Raw genomic sequence first — 17,881 nt, forward strand, 5'->3', positions numbered from 1 at the left:
TTACCCATTCACACACACACACACTTCACAACGATAGCGATAACAGACATGCTAGGCGCCTACCTGCTTATCGGTGGCATTAGGGATTCAGCGTCTTGCCCAAGGACACCTCGACATATAACACGGAGGCCGGGAATTGAACCTGCGACCTCTGTTCATTCTTTTCAAAACGGAACCATAATAAATCACTCGCTGAGGCCTTAGCAACAGTGATTTCATTTTTGGAAGCTCGTAGCCAAAACAGCCACCCCTTGAGATGGATAAAACGAGTCGATTTTGCTGCTTTATTTGTATTTTATGAACAAAATAATAATCAGGATGCTACTTTTAGTCTAGTGGGGAGGCTGGGACATCTGAATGTAAAATTGTTTATTCAGGTTGACTTCCACCTTAGGGCAGCATGGCGGCACAGTGGTTAGCGCGTTTTGGGCAAAGTTCTGAGGTCATGAGATCGAGCTTCCTGTGTGGAGTTTGCATGTTCTCCCCGTGCTTTCGTGGGTTTCCTCCGGGCACTCCGGTTTCTTCCCACATTCCAAAAACATGCATGTTGGGTTAATTGGCCGGTCCAAATTGTCCTTATGTGTGAATGAACAAGTGAATTGTCTGTCCCTGTGTGCCCTGCAACCGACTGGCAACCAGTTCAGGGTGTCCCTTGCCCACTGCCTGAAGATGGCTGGGATGGGCTCCAGCAACCCTGCGACCCTACTGAGGATAAGCGGTGCAGATGATGGATGGAATTCCACCTTAACACATTCAATTGATGTTAATCCTCCTATTTCCAATCATGTAGAATGGCAAGTGGAACCACATTTTCTACTGTATACTGTAAAAGTATGCAAGACCATATATGTGTATGTGCAGCTTTAGGTCATGATTCACTCGTGATTAAGCGAAGACTGCAACTTTTTGGATGCAAAAAAAAAGTTGGATTATTATTAACAATCGATTTTTGTCCTCAGTCATCTGTTCTGCATTCGTCCCGACGCCCGTTACCCAGACACGGTGGCGTTAACCTACGACCCGAGCAGCGGTTGGCTGTCGTGCGTATACAGCGACCACAGCGTGTATGTTTGGGACGTGGGCGACCTCAAAGATCCCCGCCGGGTGGGAAAGCTCTACTCGGCGCTCTACCACGCCTCCAGCTTGTGGAGCCTCGAGGTGGGCGTTTGTAACCCGGATTTACTGAGGCACGTACAAGATGATGAGTATTCGCCCTCTAAACTACGTGTGTAGGTGTTTCCAGAAGATGCAGGGGATGCGGGGAAGACGCCACTACCACCAGGATGCTTTCTTTCATGCTCATCGGATAACACCATACGTGTGTGGAACGTGGACGCTTGCCGCTTCCCCAACAACATCCTCAGTCATGTAGGCACTCGTTTCTTTTTGGGCCCCACCCACTCCTAATAATTACTTGGTAATAACATATTAGTGACATGGTAATAACCTGGTAACAGTTAAGAGTTCAGCAATGGGAATGAGTAACGCAGGAGTAGCTTTATGCATCAAAAAGGTTTTTGACCCCTGCCATAACGCTCATATTTCTGATGGCTTGCTCTACTTTATTTATTTACAAATTCATCCAAACGGTTCAGATTAGAGTTTGTCTACACCAGGGGGGTCATCAAATCAAAGAACAGCTGAGTAGCCTGTGGAAAGGTTCTGAAAATACCTCACCAGTGATGGGCCATCATGATTTTCTCGAAATTTCTAACGAAACTAAATTTCTACTACTACATTTATAACTTATTTTAGCCTATTTTAACACTACTTGTAAAATTTACAACCTGATCACAATGTGATCACTTCCAACATTCATTTTAGAATTTTGTCACTAATTTTCATAGGGTGTCCCCAAAAATGTATACACACTGATATTAAATAGCCTTTTTTGTTTATTTCAGATTTGACTTTGAGGTAAGATTGGCAGATCCTAGGCTTATGTTGGTGCAAAGAAATGCTCTAAAAACATTAGGAAAATGTGAAAATAAAGGTGAAATGCAAAGACTTGTTGGGGCATTTTTACATGTCCTTGTTTTACAAGCGCAAGCCCATCATCTGCATTTCTTGGAAAAAAGAATTGGCTATCCTGGCTCAAAATGTGTATAAATCTTGTATGTCAATTATTCAGTGCCCTTTTTCAAGTCAGATGTTTTAGCTAGGCGACTGAGCCTAATTTAACCTCCTTTTAATAATTACTACATGGTAACAACATAGTCCTACCACAGTACTTTTTAATTATTTTCCCTTATTTATTTTTTACTAATGTAAAGTGCATTAAAGCTTTTCTCTTAATACATTTCTTAAACACAACCAGGAAAATAACGCTTAACCTCTGACCTCTAGGATCTTCACAAGATCATTTACGTGGAGGACAACGTGTCCAGCCTCATGGACCCGGAAAGCGTCTCCTTGGCTGCAGCCGGTGAAAAAGCGGGTGCAAGCACACCCGACGCGCCGCCGCTTGACCAGATCCGCACAGGTATCCGTTCGCTGAGGGTCAGCCCCGACGGACGTCACCTGGCCTCGGGGGATCGCATGGGCATCCTCAGGTAGATAGCCACGTTCGCTGCAAGTGTATATTTTGTCAATCTCTGAGTGCCCTGTTTGGTTCAGGGTGCATGACATGAGCACCATGGAGGAGATCATCAACGTTCCAGCTCATGACGGCGAGATTCTTTCCCTCGACTTTTCTCAAAGGGACACAGGTGAGGCTTATTGAGGATTCAGTGCTACCAACTGCCACAAATCTTCTGTAGTTTATTACACAAATTGAGGAATAGCCATGCTCATTTTTGTATCGACATTGTCGATTGTTCCTTGGTTACTTATGGCGCATTGGTGCGATTTTATTTGGACACTTGGCACTGAGGTATCTTTTTGTCTAAGAACGACTTTTAACTTAAAAACGTCTCTCTTAAATGCTACGACAAAACAAATGTAAAACTTTGAAAATTCTCTTTATCCGTTCTGAATATGAATATCAATGTTTGGTAGGTCTGAGGAGTCAAGTCAAAGTCATGTTTATTTGTAACGCCCTTAATCACAAGAAGTCTCAAAGGGCTGCACAGACCACAGATTATTGTAAACTACAGACTATTATGACACCATCCCTTGATCTAAAACTTACATGAGGGCAAGGAAACGCTCAAAAACCTCAACATGAGGAAAATGAAGAAACTTTGAGAAGGTACCACACATGAGGTCCTCCCCCTTTCAGGATGACCAGGCTGCAATGGATGTTGCAAAAACAAATAATACACAGATACTGTCAACATGAAATCTAGGTCCTTCACAAGCTCTTGAATAGAAGTGTGTTTTAAGCCTAGTTCTGAACAGTTTTACTGAGGTTGCAGATCGAATCTCGGGGCAGAGCATTCCACAGCACCAGGGCCCGAATGGAGAACGCTCTCGAACCTGCGGATCTCTTCAATCGATAACAATTTGATCTTTTTGTTTTTCGTTTTTTAAAAAAATAGCGATTACAAAGTAGTTTGCAGGTTTTTTTATGGATGTCTTTTTCCATTCTCTTTTCATCCAAGTAGCAACTCATTTCCCTTTAATAACAATAAACCAGAAAGGCAAATGAAGCCTTAATGCAGTTGGTTTTATTTTTTTTTATTCTGCGGGAAACTGAAGTACGCAATGGCCATTTTTTTAAAAAAATGTAAAACTTCAACTGCTTTTTTAGAACAAAACTTGTCTTAAAAAAATAAAATAAGGTTAGTTTTGCATTTTACCAAACTTGACATAATATAAACATCTTCCATCCTTTACTATTGGGTAACAGCGTTTGCTCTGTAATAATTTTTGTAATTAATACTATAGTGGTACCTCACTTTACAAATTGAATGGGTTCCAGCAGTGACCTTGTATAATGAAGTCATTGTGAATCAAAACACACTTCCCATTAAAGTAAATTAAAACGGGATTTATCCGTTCCAAGGTCATCAAATGCAATCAAACTCTCATTTAATCAACTGTAACCGCCACTAATGTTCAGTCAATGTTTATAAATACAACACCTAGTATAAATAAAACAAGAAATAAGGCTGAAGAAATGCAAAAGATGATACTTTATAGTACCGTAAATTCCAAACTATAGAGCGCACTTAATTATAAGCCGCACCCACCACATTTTAAGAGGAAAACCGATTTTGTACTTACACAAGCCGCACCTGTATATAAGCCGCATGCGCCCACATTAGAAAATGTAACAAACACAAAATTAACCCAAACCCGACTTTAAGTCCCGCGATTGAAACTAAATGTCCTTCATTAAAGTACACAGTCCAAAAATCACAGCCGGCAAAATGAACGGAAAATGATATCGGTACTTAAGGTTTGATGCAGACCTGCAGAGTCCGGGTCCCGTTGAAAGTAATCCAAGGAAAATAGTGTATATTTCCAAAAGTTAAGGGTGGGAAAAATATATATCCACTATTGTCCGCCGCGTCCACAAACAGGTCTTTACCGGTTCTCACTTCCCGTCACCCCCCCGTTTGTTCTGCCCCTCCTTTTTCATTCGCCCGTGCAAAACATATCAGAATAAGTGTCTAAAATAAATAAAAATACATTACAAAAATATACAGTTGCAAATACATATTATACATGGGTTACACATATTTACAAAGAAAGACGCTACACCGAGAGAGTTTTCAAAGCTTTAATAATAATAATATAACTTTCATCCCGAACGGTGCCTGTGACAGGGCAGTTATGGTAGCAACACGCTAGAAACACGCTCGCAACACAGTAAACAGATCTGGTAAAAAAACATACCGTACTTGTAAAAATCACGGTAAACCGTCCTCATCTTCCTCCTTAGAACTGGAGCCATCAAAGTCGTCTTCCTCAGTGTCGGAAAGAAACTTTGTCATATAGACGTCGTCCCACGCTCCCGCAGCCTCACTCGCGCTGTCGCTGTCACTCTCATACACTCCTGATTCTGTGCTCTGTTTCCTTCTTTATCGGACTACGCGATTGCTTTTAGCTTGAAAGCTGCGTCATGTGCCTTTCTTTTTGCATTTTGCATGATTAGGGTATGTTTACGCTAATTTAATTTATGCACAAGCCAAGAAGTTGCAGTCTTGCTCGGCGCATATATTCCACCGGTCTAAATCTTACCTTTTGTACTCGAGCGCCGCTGGCGGCCGTTAGGAAAATGACATAAATTGGCCGCATCACTGAATAAGCCGCAGGGTTGAAAGTTTGGGGGGGAAAAGTAGCGGCTTATAGTCCGGAATTTACGGTACAAACCTTTGTTAGCAGGACCGATTGCTGGAAATTAAACAGTATACTGTAACTATAGCGATAAACAATGCGCAATGGCAGACATGAACCAAGCCCTGGTGGCTGCAACCAATGAAGCAACAGACTAAACCCTTGAATGCAGGGGGGTTGCAAGGGTCTTACCGCTGATAAACCATGCAGGAGGGCGACCTTGACTTTGATACTGGAAAACTGGTTACATAACGAAGCTTTAAGTCAGGCGCGAATTTTGGATATCAAAACATTTGTAAGATGGAGCAATCATAAAACAAGGTACCACAGTGGTAAAGAATTTCATATATTTTTTGTCAGGTGTGCAGTTCCTTGCCACAGCCAGTCGGGATCGCCTGATCCACGTGCTGGATGCGGCACGCGACTACAGTCTGGTCCAGACTCTGGACGAGCACTCCTCCTCCATCACTGCTGTCAGGTTTGCAGGTTGGTGAGCTCCCGTCGTTCCGTTTAATTCAGCCTGCTGACCCGTAATCCACGACATCATATTTTCCTTCCTCCGTCCCCGCAGCCAATGAAGGCAAAGTACGTCTCATCAGCTGCGGCGCCGATAAGAGCGTCTATTTCCGCACCGCACAGCAGGTGGCGCCCCACCTTATAAACACCACAGCATACGATTTTGGGTTTTTTCCGAGTCCTCACCTCATTCCCGTCATTTCAGGTGGACGGCGACGTGGAGTTCACGCGAACGCATCACGTAGTGAGGAAGAGCACGCTGTACGACATGGACGTGGAGCCCACCAGGAAGTACGCCGCCATTGGCTGTCAGGACCGCAGTATCAGGTAAATGCACTCCCTTTTGCTTCCCATTTGACGAAGATGAGGACAGTGATGCTCGTGCAGGATCTTCAACATCAGCAACAGCAAGCAGAAGAAAATCTACAAGGGGTCTCGAGGAGAAGACGGAACACTCATCAAGGTGTGGAAGGGGGATGACGATGGTTGCCATGGAGACAGCTTGACTCTCTTTGCCCTTATGATGCTCAGGTGCAGATCGACCCATCAGGCCTCTACATCGCCACCTCCTGTTCAGACAAGAGCATCAACATCTTTGAGTTCTACTCCGGCGAGTGTGTGGCCACCATGTTTGGACACTCAGGTTGGTTTTTAGCACTGTGTTTTTCGTATTTATTTTTTGCATACGTGTTTTGGGTGGGCCCAATGTTTTTTATCGATTAGTCTCCCTCTCATTTTCCATCTGCTCTTTCAGTAATTCTCTTTCCCATTCTTCTCATTTTCTCATTCTGTTTCTCTCGTTTCATATGTCTCCCATTTTCTTTCACATTCTCCCTCTCTTCCTTTAGAATTTTTCGTTCATTTTCTCATTTATTCTGTTGTCCGTCTCATTCTGTATTCTCTGTCCCTTGTTCACTCTCTCCCATTCTTGTTCTCTAATTTTCTCTTTCCTGTCTGTCTCATTCTCTCATTTAATTTATCCAATTTTCTCTCTTCTTCTCTTCTCTTCTTCGCTATCATTGTCTTTCTCTCCTTTTCTATACGCTTTATCTCATTCTCAAATATTTTTTCGTCCTGTTTCCTCATTTTCACAATTTCTTTAGTATTCTTTCTCATTCATTTACCTGTTATTTTTCTTACATCGTCATTCTTTTTATCTTATTGTCTCTCTCGTTTTCAAATTATTACTGATTCAATCACTACTTGTCTATAGTTTTTTCTGTCAATAATTATTTCTTTGTCTTATTGTCTCTCTCATTCCTAAATTATTTAATCAAATTTATTCAATCATTTAGTGCTCATTCTCATCTTTGTTCTCTCTTGCTCTGTTTCTATCATTTTCTCTTATCATCACAATGTCTCTCATTCTCATATTCTTTGATTCTATCACTCATCTACTATATTGCATCGTTTCTCATTTTCTCACTCTTTTTCTCTGGTTTTCCATGTTATGCTGTTCTCCCTAACTTTTATCTTTCTTTCCCATTTGCCTCACTCGTTTTTTTTCTGACTCAGAGGTGGTCACCGGCTTAAAGTTCAGCAGTGACTGCACACGCCTCATCAGCGTCTCAGGAGACAGGTACAACTCCCATCGACGGCATACGTACTCTTGCACCCGGCCAATCGCGCGCTTGCGCTCTTGTGCAGCTGCATCTTCGTCTGGCGTCTCAGTCCGGAGCTGACGCTGCGGATGCGACATCGTCTGACCGAGCTGAAGCTTTCCAGGAATGACGCCGCCGCCCACATTGCGCCCCAGCTACGGGCGGGGAAAGTCGTGGAGGCGGCGGCTCCTGTGGTGGCCATGTCGTGGGACAGTGACAAGGAGGAAGAGGAGGAGGACACAGGTATGTGTTATCCTTTGTACAGTTGTCTTAACATTTTTAACAATATGGATATTCTGTTTTCTTTTAGCTGAGGCATCTCGTGACAGACAGACAGTGAGTATAATTTTCTTTTTTTTTTTTTTTTAAATGATTGTCTTCAATTTGAATTTAAGCCAAAACAGTTTTTAAACAGTTATCTTTTCCCCCAAGGCCCCTTTAGAAGAGAGGCTACCCCGTCGCCGCTGGGCCAGAAATACATGTGGGGGTGACGGTAGCGATGTTGCCATGGTGACGTCCATGTTGGACCTGAGACAGTTGGACTCTTATCGTTCCAATGGCGAAGTGCAGGTGAGCATCTGGCATCCCTGATAACTCCAGATCCGAGATGCAAGGATGTTGCCATAATTTAATGTTTATCGGCTCTCACTGTCGATGAAGACACACCCACTTGACGACGGACCCTTGCCATGCAGTACCGGGGGGATCTGGATCTCAGAGGCGGGGCTTCAGAGGGCCAGTCAACAAATGGGAAGTCGGCTCAGTCTTCAGGTGAGTGCATTCACTTAGTTCCAAAACATTAGATATGGATTTAAGGGTCCCCATATTGGGTGTAACACAGTGCATTGTTTTGCAAGGATGTACCAGCTGCACTTTTTAAGTCTAGCTCCAAAATTTGGGATTGATTCGTAATCTGAGGACTGGACGTTTATCTAGGGACTTTTACTGGCATAAGAACCAGACAGGATTTTTAAAATTACTTTTAACTCAAATCTTTGCTTGTTTTACAATCACTCTCGGGTACTTTTTTATTGACACACGTATATTATGACCCTAACCTCTTCTTGGTATGTAAAACAACAGTTCAGGATGAAAACTTCCTCATGTGGCTAAAATACAATACTCGGAATTCAAACCTCTATTGGAACTATAACCTTTAATGGTCAGGGAAATGATGCTTAACGACAAGGACCTCCTGGGAAGTAAAATAATTCAGGAATGGGACCAAGTCATGTAAAAGGAAATGTACCTCTGTAGTGGAACCTCTGAGAAACAATATGTTCTCTCCTGACCATACCATTTTCTCTTTAAACGGGTTCTTCCAATACCAAGACTTTGAATGCCAATTTTTTTTTTACCTCCGTCTGGAGATTAAAAAAAAAAACAGGCTTTAGTTTTTGGATTAGAATTTAAGTTGTTTTGGAGCAATTGGCTTACTCTGAATAAGTCCTCTATTGTGCTTTAAAGTGCTGCCAAAATTATTTTGAAATCCAGATATAACGCATTAACTTTGACAGCATTTCTATGGATGAGACACTTCTTGACTTGAGTACTGTCCCAACAGGTGGAGCATACAGAGGTGTTGGCCAATCCCAGGCCGGACTATTCCATGATGTCCAATCAGATCCCAGAGATGGAACAGGAGCCGCTTTTTCCTGACCAGTGGGAGGACAGAGTGAGCCTAAACTGTGACTTCGAGGTGAAGGGTGCCAGTCCAACCAGCGGACAGGAGGATAAACCCAGTCCTGACAGCGGCTGCTCGCTCAGATTTAACTCCAGGCCCTCCAGTCCAGAAACGACAGCAGCAAAAAGTAAAAAGTTTGGCTGATGTGCAAAAAATGCTTCATTGCACTTTATCGGTAATCAGCAGCACCATTTGTCTTTTTCCAATCAGATGCGGAGCCTACAGAGCTCAGTGATGACGCCGGTTCCTTGGAAGATGACGAAGACACCGGTCCGGTCCCGCACACTCCGGACCAGGAGGCTTTCCTCAAGAAACATTTTTCAGCATTGGCAGACCTCGCAGAGGGACCCAGCAGAACCGCTCACAGTTCCAACGAAAGCCTCAGCATGTCATCCAGGTTCCTCTCCCAGAACTCTCCTGCCAGGTAAACAAGATTTCCAGAAGAGAATCCTTAAAAAGGAAACTCTGCGCTTCTTGTCTTGATTTGGTTCTGACTTTCCTGTCCCCTATTCTTGTACTGTTTTTGTTCCTCTCCATATCCTTGGCATTTTCTGGTTCTGCATTTCAATAGGGTTTTGGCTTTTGCTCATGTTTTCTTGCATTGTACTAGTTTTGCTCTTCATCATATCCTTATCTCATCAAGGTCCTTCTAGTCTAGGGGTCGACATACCAAAATTTTGAAAGAGCCATAATGGACCCAAAAAGAATATATCTGGAGCCGGAAAAAATTAAAAGCATTATAAAAAATAAAGAAATGAAACTAATATGGAACTGATGTATAAAAACTGTTTTGAAATTTCAAATGTTTTTAAAGCATTGGAAAAACTTGTTAATGTTAATGCCATGCTTGTCTTTTTGAAACTATTACAAAAGAGAAATATGTATTTCCCTTCATCTTCTTCTATTTTCAAATACAGTAATCCCTAGTTTCACAGAAGTTGCATTCGAAAAAGGTTCTACGATAGTCAAAACCTGCAAAGTAGAACATTTATATATTTATTGTTTTGGTACTCTATTATATATTGAAACCAAAAAATAAACCCTATTTCCTGGCTTAAAAATTTGTTAAACAAATAAAACTACTATTCTTAATCATTTTTTTTAAAATTTTTTTTTTACAAATAACTTTTTTACAACTTTTCAGATTATATTTTATCGCCATCATGTGGACATAATGGGGAAGCAAATATTTTGGAGAAACTCGTAATTGATTTGTGCATACGTTAATGTAAGGTTCATCAACATGTTTTACATACGTGTACAGCTCAGATCACAAAGCTATTGATGCGCAGGCAGACATAGGCAGAAAAGGGGGGGTGGGCAATTGTTCAGCCAATCAGAATGCAAAGCACGATGTGCTATAGAGCCACATGCAACTCTGACCCCTGTTTTGGTCAATGTTAGTGTACTTTGTACTTTATCGCCTTGATTTAAATGTTTGGGCTGTAATCCACTCCTCAGCCGAATCACCGTTAAATCAGATGTTATGGAGACCAAATCCCACCTGGTTGTGGCTGAAGTCAAGAGCCAGGACTTGGGCGGGACACAAAGAGGAAGTTGTCAAGCTGTAGAAGAGGAGAAAAACCCTGATACCTTCACAGAGAAGGAATTGGACTATGTAAAGATCGCATCTTGTCCAGGTAATGTAGCCCTAGTGCAGTGGTTCTCAAATAATGGAGTGTTCCCCCTGGGGGGGAGGCTCAATCTAGGGGGGGCATGGGCGCGTTTGACTCTGGGGAAGTTTTTTTTTTTTTTTTTCAGAATATAGTGCAATTGCACCTCCACTACACTAGGGCGCAGTGGCGTTCCCACTTAAAAGAGGGTTGGTTTTTTTTTTACATTTAGCATCCACGCAGTGCATTAAGCACAGAATACAAGCAATGAGTATGGAGTGTAGACTCGAGAATTAGAGCCGGGCTTCAAGTGACCCCATGAAAAAAATATTTAACACAGATGGGGAGACAGGTGAAGCAAGTCGGGATAAAGAGACTAACAAAAGTCCCGTAGCGAGTAAAGACCGGTGTGCTTGCTATGTTATAAATGTTGGCAACAGACGGCACAAAGCAATATAAAGTCAGCTGTCACTTGAAGACATTACAACCCAATTATGCTGATGGAACGTTTACGTTTTTCTGCAGTGGAAATTTGGCGAAAGGCCTGGACTTGGCATGGACAAAGGTCACGTGTTGAAATCAATGTCAAGGAATCTTTGTTTTGTCCCCATCAATATTATCTGATCACTTAAAAAAATCTGGGGGGGGGCAAGAGAGGATTTCTTCTTCCGAGGCGGGCGTGACACACAAGTTGAGAAGCAATGCCTTAGTCTGATGCCATTTGTTATTGTTTAGAGCAAACAGTAACAGATGAGTGTTTCTTTTTGTTTGTTATTTAGGTGTCGTGATCCCTCCACGTCCCACCTCGCTCCCCTCGGCCCCCCGACGCACTCCAGCTGTAAATCAGCCACCTCAGAAGCTGGTTCCGGCGACCCCCAAATCTCCCCAGCAAACGGTGGCCGCCATGACGCTACCGAGGAAAGGCCCGACCGCCCCGCCGGGCGGTCCGCGCTCCTACATGAATCCCACCGCCAGCTCCTCCGCCAAAATGTCCCGGTCCGCCTCGATGGGTGATGCCCTCAACCAAGTGGGCCTCGCGGTGGGGGTCGGGGCTGTTCAAGCACCTCCAGTTGCCGCCTCCTCATCCGGTTCCCAGGGCAACCAAGCTGCCCCGCTCACCCGCTTCCTCCTGCCTGACAAACCCTCCATCACAGCCATCAGGACCGCCGGACCCCCGCCCGCCCCCGAGCCTCAGGAGGACGCAGGTTTGGCATCTTGTCTTCTTCATCTCTACATCCTGTCATCTTTCCGTCTGGGCTCGCCTTCATCATCCCTCCTCTTCCTGTCTGTCACCAGCCGGTGAGACGCTGTCCCCTAACCCCTTTTATCTGTCCTCACCATGCACATGCAGTCCACTTAAATAGAAAAATGGCACAAATGGGTTGCAATAGATTTATCTTATAAAGTGGCGGTTCTTCAATGGGGGTCCGTATAACTTTTGGGGTACATAACGGCACCCCAAGTGTGGTATAAAGTTGACAAAAACAAAGGAACATTATGAAATTATTCAAAATGAAATAATAATTAATGATATTATATCAGGAATTCTTCTCCGGGTTTATAAGGGTGCTTGAAATCCTTAAATGCTTGAATTTCAATGCTGTGCTTTCAACGCCAGGAAAATGCTTGAATTTTGGTTGAAGTGTTTGTAAATTCTTGAAATCATGGATGTGATTTTTCGGACTACAGTCGGAATTCCGACTTTTTCTCTTTCACTTTTTCACTTGAGTAGCAAACAAATTAAAAATCCGACTGTCTCACTCTTACCTTTATTGCTCTGGCGCACCCTGGCGGCCGTTAGAAAAATTGCATAAATTGGCCGCATCGTTGCACAAGCTGCATTTGAACTGACCTTGCAGTATTTACAAAAAAATCAGTTATGTGGGCAAATTATTTTGTTATTTAAATCTTTTAAAGATGTTACTTAAATGATTAATTTAAGCATGGTTTTGGACAAGTAAATTGCTTAAAACCCTGGAGCTTCGGCGGGGTTCGCCCTCCCACCCCACCGGGCTACGCCCTGGACCCCCCCGGACTTTTTCTCCTCACGTCAATCACATCCCTGTGAGATTGTTGCCAAGTTTTACAACATGTCTGCTTAAAAATGACAATGCTCTCTGGTGGCTGCGCTTTGCCATTGCATTTCTTCTCACATGAATAACGGCAACTGGCATTAGTTTGTACGGCATTGACCTATGAAACTTTATGGCCCCCTACAGGTACACATCATTTATGGACATTTAGTATGGGCCATGCAAAAAAAATGTAGGTAGTGTTTCCCAGTGGTCAATTGGAATGGGAAGAACTTCCTGCAACTGAAAATGTAAAGTACATATTTGTCCTCAAAACTGATTTTTTTCACGATTTACTCAATATGTTAAAATCATATGTCTTGACAAATGCACATGCAAGATTAAAAATGTTATATGAAAAATGCAGATATATCTGTGGCTCTGCAGAATTAACGATTCACACCGAATCGTGTCTTTTAATGGTACTGGAAAAAATGGCTTTGAGAGTCTTTCGAAGTGCTTGAATTTGGCCACGAAAAAGGCGTACGAACTCTGTAGTAATTAGTGAATCCCTAATCGGTGGTGTCACAGGACTTTCAAGATTTGTCTAATTGTCACAGAGCCGCCTGCCAGCGTTGACTCCTGCCGAGCGTTGACCAATCAGATGCTGACCTCCTTCAAACAAGCCACCCACCTCTACAGAAAGGCAAGCACACGACCTCACCTGAAATAATTTCCCTCATCCTCTTGAGTCCTGCAAAAACATCGCCTCTTTTCCCTTCACAGGTGAGCGGCGCTTGCACGGAAGACAGCAACCCTGAGCACATCCAAATGGCTGCCGTCCTGTCCGAAGGCCTCCAGGCCATGAAGGCGGAACTCCTGTCTCTTCCGTTACCACAAGGCCACAGTGCCGATGGTGACCTCAAGGGGGCGCTGGACAAGGAACGGACGGCCGCACTCCTGGAGGAATACTCCATGCTGCTTCTGCAGGCCGTTAATAAGAAGCTTGGACACCTACCGCCCACTTAGGATCCTTACTCCATCACTCCCTCGCCTCACTTCCTATTTTCGGGAGAGACTTCTGTCGACCGTGTCGACAGCACTTTGAACAAAATGTTATGGAATCTTATCAATCACTCCCTTTTCTCTAACTCTTAAAAAGAAGGGTGATGCTTGACGCGTGACCTCCGAACTTGGAACACAAGTCGCATGACTTGATCTTAAGGTTCTTCAGGAATGCTTGCAAGAAAGCATGCTGCTGTTAGCATGGAGGCTAGCACTTTAGACTGTAGGTTTAGCAGTCACGTTGCTTTTCTAGGCAGAAGACGGTCCATTGCTACCCCGAATGCTACAATCTTAGCACGTCACATTGTTTTTTCGCAGAAGACGTTTGGCCAGGATGCTATCAGGTTTCCAAGTTGCATTGTTTGGGTAGAAGACATTCAGCCTGGATGCTAGCTACCATGTTAGCATGTCATATTTCTCCTGGCAGTAAGCGGCATCCATGCTATGTTAAATTGTCACGTTTCCCAGCAGAAGACACTTGGCCAGGATGCTTCCATGTTAGCAGATGTTGCTTTGTTAAATTGTCGCATTGCTTTCTGGGAGAAGACGTTTAGGTTGGATGCTACCATGTTAGCAGGTCATTTTTTTTCACCAGCGGTTAGCAGCATCCATGCTATGTAAAATCATCAAAATGTTTCCGGGCAGAAGAGGTTTGGCGTAAATGATGACATCTCACCATGTCACATTGTTTTGTCGATGGACTTTTAGCCTGGATGCTACCATGTTAGCATGTGATATTTTTCTCGGCAGTTGGCAGAATTCATGTTTTGTTCAATTGTCATAATTTCCTGGCAGGAGACATTTAGCCTGGATGTTATGTGTTTTTCCCGTCTGTTAATAACATCCATGCAATGTTAAATTATCACATTCTTTCCTAGCAGAAGATTTAGTCAGGATGCTAACATTAAAGTTAGCATGCCACATCTTTTTCTGGCAGTGAAGCGCATCCATGCAACGATAAATAGTCTTTTGTTTTCTGTCATAGGACATTTACCTTGAAAGCTACCATATGCGAATGTACAGTTTTTCCTGGCAGTTAGCAGGATCAATGCCATGTTAAAATCTCACTTTGCTACTATGTTAGCATGCCACATATTTCCTGGGTGACAGTTAGCCAGGATGCTACCTTGCTAGCATGTCATGTTCTTCCTGGCGTTAGCATGGATGCTGCTATTTTAAGTTGTCAAATTGCTTATTGGATTGCTTGCCAGGATGCTAACATGTTTTCCGGTAATGTTGGTTCCTGGAAAAATGTTAGCATGACGCCCCACTTAGCATTACGCTTCAGTCTCTTGACGCATATGCCATATGAATGCATGCAGGTTGCACACGTGCACATGTACTTTATACTTTTCATACTCTTCAGCTATTACACCAATGTAAGACTTGATTTAGCAGGCTCTAGAATGACGTCCCTTAACCTGATAAAAAGGAGATCCTTCATAGATCGCCAATTCTGGCGCCGATATCATCGCTCAATGACCAATACTGACGGATGTTTTTCAGCTTGGCTCACTTCCTCTTTCCTGTACATTTATTTTGTATCATTCCCAGGATCTTTTTGTTTTCGGTTTGTGTGTGTGTTGGTTTAAAAGGTCCAGGTTCTAATGTGGGTATTTTGACATGTGTTTTCGGTAAAATGGCAATTATTTGCGGTCTGGAAGGATCCTACTTTATCTTCCTCCCGTTGGAAAACCTAATGGTGTTTTTATCTACGATGACGCAGAATAAATGGCATTTTTCTATTCTAATTTCTACTTCCCGACGTGAATATAAATACTAATCCCTAATATTGGTACTTACCCAACCTTTTCGGTTTATATTTAATTTATAATTTTCCGGTGTTGCTGCAATACATCTATAGTTGATATTACCTTTTGGTATGTTTACATTGTTCTGTAAAACTGATTTTTTTAAATCCATGTTTTATATTGTATACACTGTTCTTTTCTCTTTTTATTATAAAAATAAAGGTTGTTTCTAAAGACCAAAGTGGTAAAAATTGGAGGGATTTTCCTTTTTTAGGAGGACGAGGGGAACTATAAGACTCTCCGAAAATTTGAACGTTGTGGTAGTTCTTGATTTTCTGCGATGCAATGAAAGATGCTACACATTCTGGATTCATTACGACTGAAATATGGCAAGTCATTTATTTTAATCCTCATTATGGTTTCCATTATCTGGACCGTTTATCCTCAGTAGGGTCGTGGTGGTGCTGGAGCCCATTCAAGCTATCTTCAAGCAGGGGACACCCTGAACTGCATGCCAGTCAATCACAGAGACTGACGACTCACTCGCTCATTCACACCTAGGGACAATTTCGACCGGCCAATCAAACTGACATGCATGTTGGAATGTGGGAGAAAACCGGAGTGCCCAGAGGAAACTCACACAAGCACGGGGAGAACATGCAAACTCCACACAGGAAGGTTTGATCTCACGACCTCAGAACTGTGCCGCATCACATCTCAGAATTTACTGACACATCCTCTGATTTTTTTTTCCAATTTGAGCAAAATATAAAAAAATGCAGCCATTCCACAAAAGCTGTATCCTCCTACTCGCGTTTGTGTTTGTTACCTCCTGTCTCGATGACTGTAATGCCCTACTCTCCGGTCCCCCGAAGTCCAACATCAAGAGCCTTTCGCTGGTACAAAATGCTGCAGCAAGGCTTTTAACTAAGACAAGAAAGTTTGATCACCTGACCCCGATTTTAACTAACATGCATTGGCTCCCTGTTAGCCCAAGATGTGATTTTAAGGTTCTGTTGGTATTATACAAAATCATGCGTGGCCTTGCCCCCTCATATCTTTCAGATTTAATTTCCCCCTGTTTCGGTCCGGAGCCTTCGCTCTGAAAATGCTAGTGATCCCAAGAGCCAAGAAGAAATCCGCAGGTTCAAGAGCCTTCTCCATTCGGGCCCTGGTACTGTGGAATGCTCTTCCCCCTGAGATTCGATCTGCAACCTCAGTGGAAATGTTTAAATCTAAGCTTAAAACACACCTCTATTCTATAGCATATGAATAACCTATATCTTATGTTGACAATATCTGTGTATTATTTGTTATTGCGATCTCCATTTTGGCTTGGTCATCCTGGAAGGCGGATGATATCATGTGTGGTCCCTTCTCAAGGTTTCTTCATTTTCCTTATGTTGAGAATTTTGAGTTTTTCCCTTTCCCTCATGTAGGTTTTAGATCAGGGGATGGTGTCATAGTAGTCTGTGCTTTGCAATAATCTGTGGTCTGTGCAGCCCCATGAGACTCCTTTTGATTAAGGGCGTCACAAATAAACATAGCTTGACTTGACCTGAGGTTTTTAAGTTTTCCCTTGCCCTCATGTAAGTGTTAGATCAGGGGATGGTGTCATAATAATCTGTGGTCTGTGCAGCCCTATGAGACTCCTTGTGATTAACGGCGTTACAAATAAACATGACTTGACTTGACTACAGGCTATCAAGAAAGCCAAGGCTAAAACGTTATCCTGGATAACAGTTGTCGAAAGATCATCAGGGAACCTGCTAAAGATGGCCGTGGATTGATATGTTATCCTAAAATATCGGAGATGCACCCCAAAAAACAATCTCCAATATTCAATCAGTTTAGGACATGACCAAAACATGAGTTAAGTGACAAGGACTTTGAGAGCAACCTTCCATAAAATCCAGGGTTGGGTAGGGTTACTTTAACTGGATTACTTTCAATTACTTTTAGATTACTCCAATACCAAATATGCTAAGACAAAAGAAACGAAATATGAATAAAATGACTAAATTTTGTGCAGGCTTGGGGAGTAACGGAATACATGGAACGGCAAAAAGAATGTTGGCAAGCTGTTGTGATTTATGTTCATTTTGTGTCTGTCGCATTTGATGTTCGTTTTGCCGGAGATCAAAGAGATCAAAGCCAGGAGAGAAAGCTTACCGCGTGTTGTGAGTCATCATTTTATTCCTATTTAGTTTCTTTTGTCTCTAATTAGCATATTTGGTATTGGAGTCATCCAAAGGTAATTGAAAGTAAACAAGTTAAAGTAACCCTACCCAACCCTGATAAAATCACCCGATTTCAAGCAATGTCACTGCTTTGCACTAAACCTCAAAAACAAAATGTCTCTATTTAATAAGTCAATTCTGCTTTTTGGTCTCTTTACTGCCACCTGCAAGTTATG

At 42.7% G+C, this 17,881-nt stretch overlaps 1 protein-coding gene across 1 annotated transcript in view; it reads left to right on the forward strand.

Moving 5' to 3' along the window:
• Window positions 1-15,721, forward strand: part of mapkbp1 (mitogen-activated protein kinase binding protein 1) — a 32,181-nt gene extending 16,460 nt beyond the window's left edge. Inside the window, exons 10-30 of the mRNA XM_088354989.1 lie at window positions 960-1,158; window positions 1,234-1,368; window positions 2,347-2,552; window positions 2,617-2,708; window positions 5,584-5,709; window positions 5,795-5,865; window positions 5,945-6,066; window positions 6,127-6,202; window positions 6,271-6,382; window positions 7,255-7,318; window positions 7,387-7,583; window positions 7,651-7,676; window positions 7,773-7,910; window positions 8,001-8,111; window positions 8,905-9,151; window positions 9,235-9,448; window positions 10,486-10,664; window positions 11,417-11,706; window positions 11,744-11,936; window positions 13,270-13,355; window positions 13,436-15,721. Coding sequence (XP_088211115.1) covers window positions 960-1,158; window positions 1,234-1,368; window positions 2,347-2,552; window positions 2,617-2,708; window positions 5,584-5,709; window positions 5,795-5,865; window positions 5,945-6,066; window positions 6,127-6,202; window positions 6,271-6,382; window positions 7,255-7,318; window positions 7,387-7,583; window positions 7,651-7,676; window positions 7,773-7,910; window positions 8,001-8,111; window positions 8,905-9,151; window positions 9,235-9,448; window positions 10,486-10,664; window positions 11,417-11,706; window positions 11,744-11,936; window positions 13,270-13,355; window positions 13,436-13,678 — 3,127 coding nt within the window. The 3' untranslated portion in view covers window positions 13,679-15,721. The remainder of the gene's footprint in view (window positions 1-959; window positions 1,159-1,233; window positions 1,369-2,346; window positions 2,553-2,616; window positions 2,709-5,583; window positions 5,710-5,794; window positions 5,866-5,944; window positions 6,067-6,126; window positions 6,203-6,270; window positions 6,383-7,254; window positions 7,319-7,386; window positions 7,584-7,650; window positions 7,677-7,772; window positions 7,911-8,000; window positions 8,112-8,904; window positions 9,152-9,234; window positions 9,449-10,485; window positions 10,665-11,416; window positions 11,707-11,743; window positions 11,937-13,269; window positions 13,356-13,435) is intronic.
• Window positions 15,722-17,881: the final 2,160 nt, after the last annotated feature.

Source organism: Urocampus carinirostris, chromosome 15 (assembly GCF_059441175.1).
Source record: "Urocampus carinirostris isolate Australia breed hairy pipefish chromosome 15, RoL_Ucar_1.0, whole genome shotgun sequence".
In the NCBI taxonomy this organism is placed as follows: Eukaryota; Metazoa; Chordata; class Actinopteri; order Syngnathiformes; family Syngnathidae; genus Urocampus; species Urocampus carinirostris.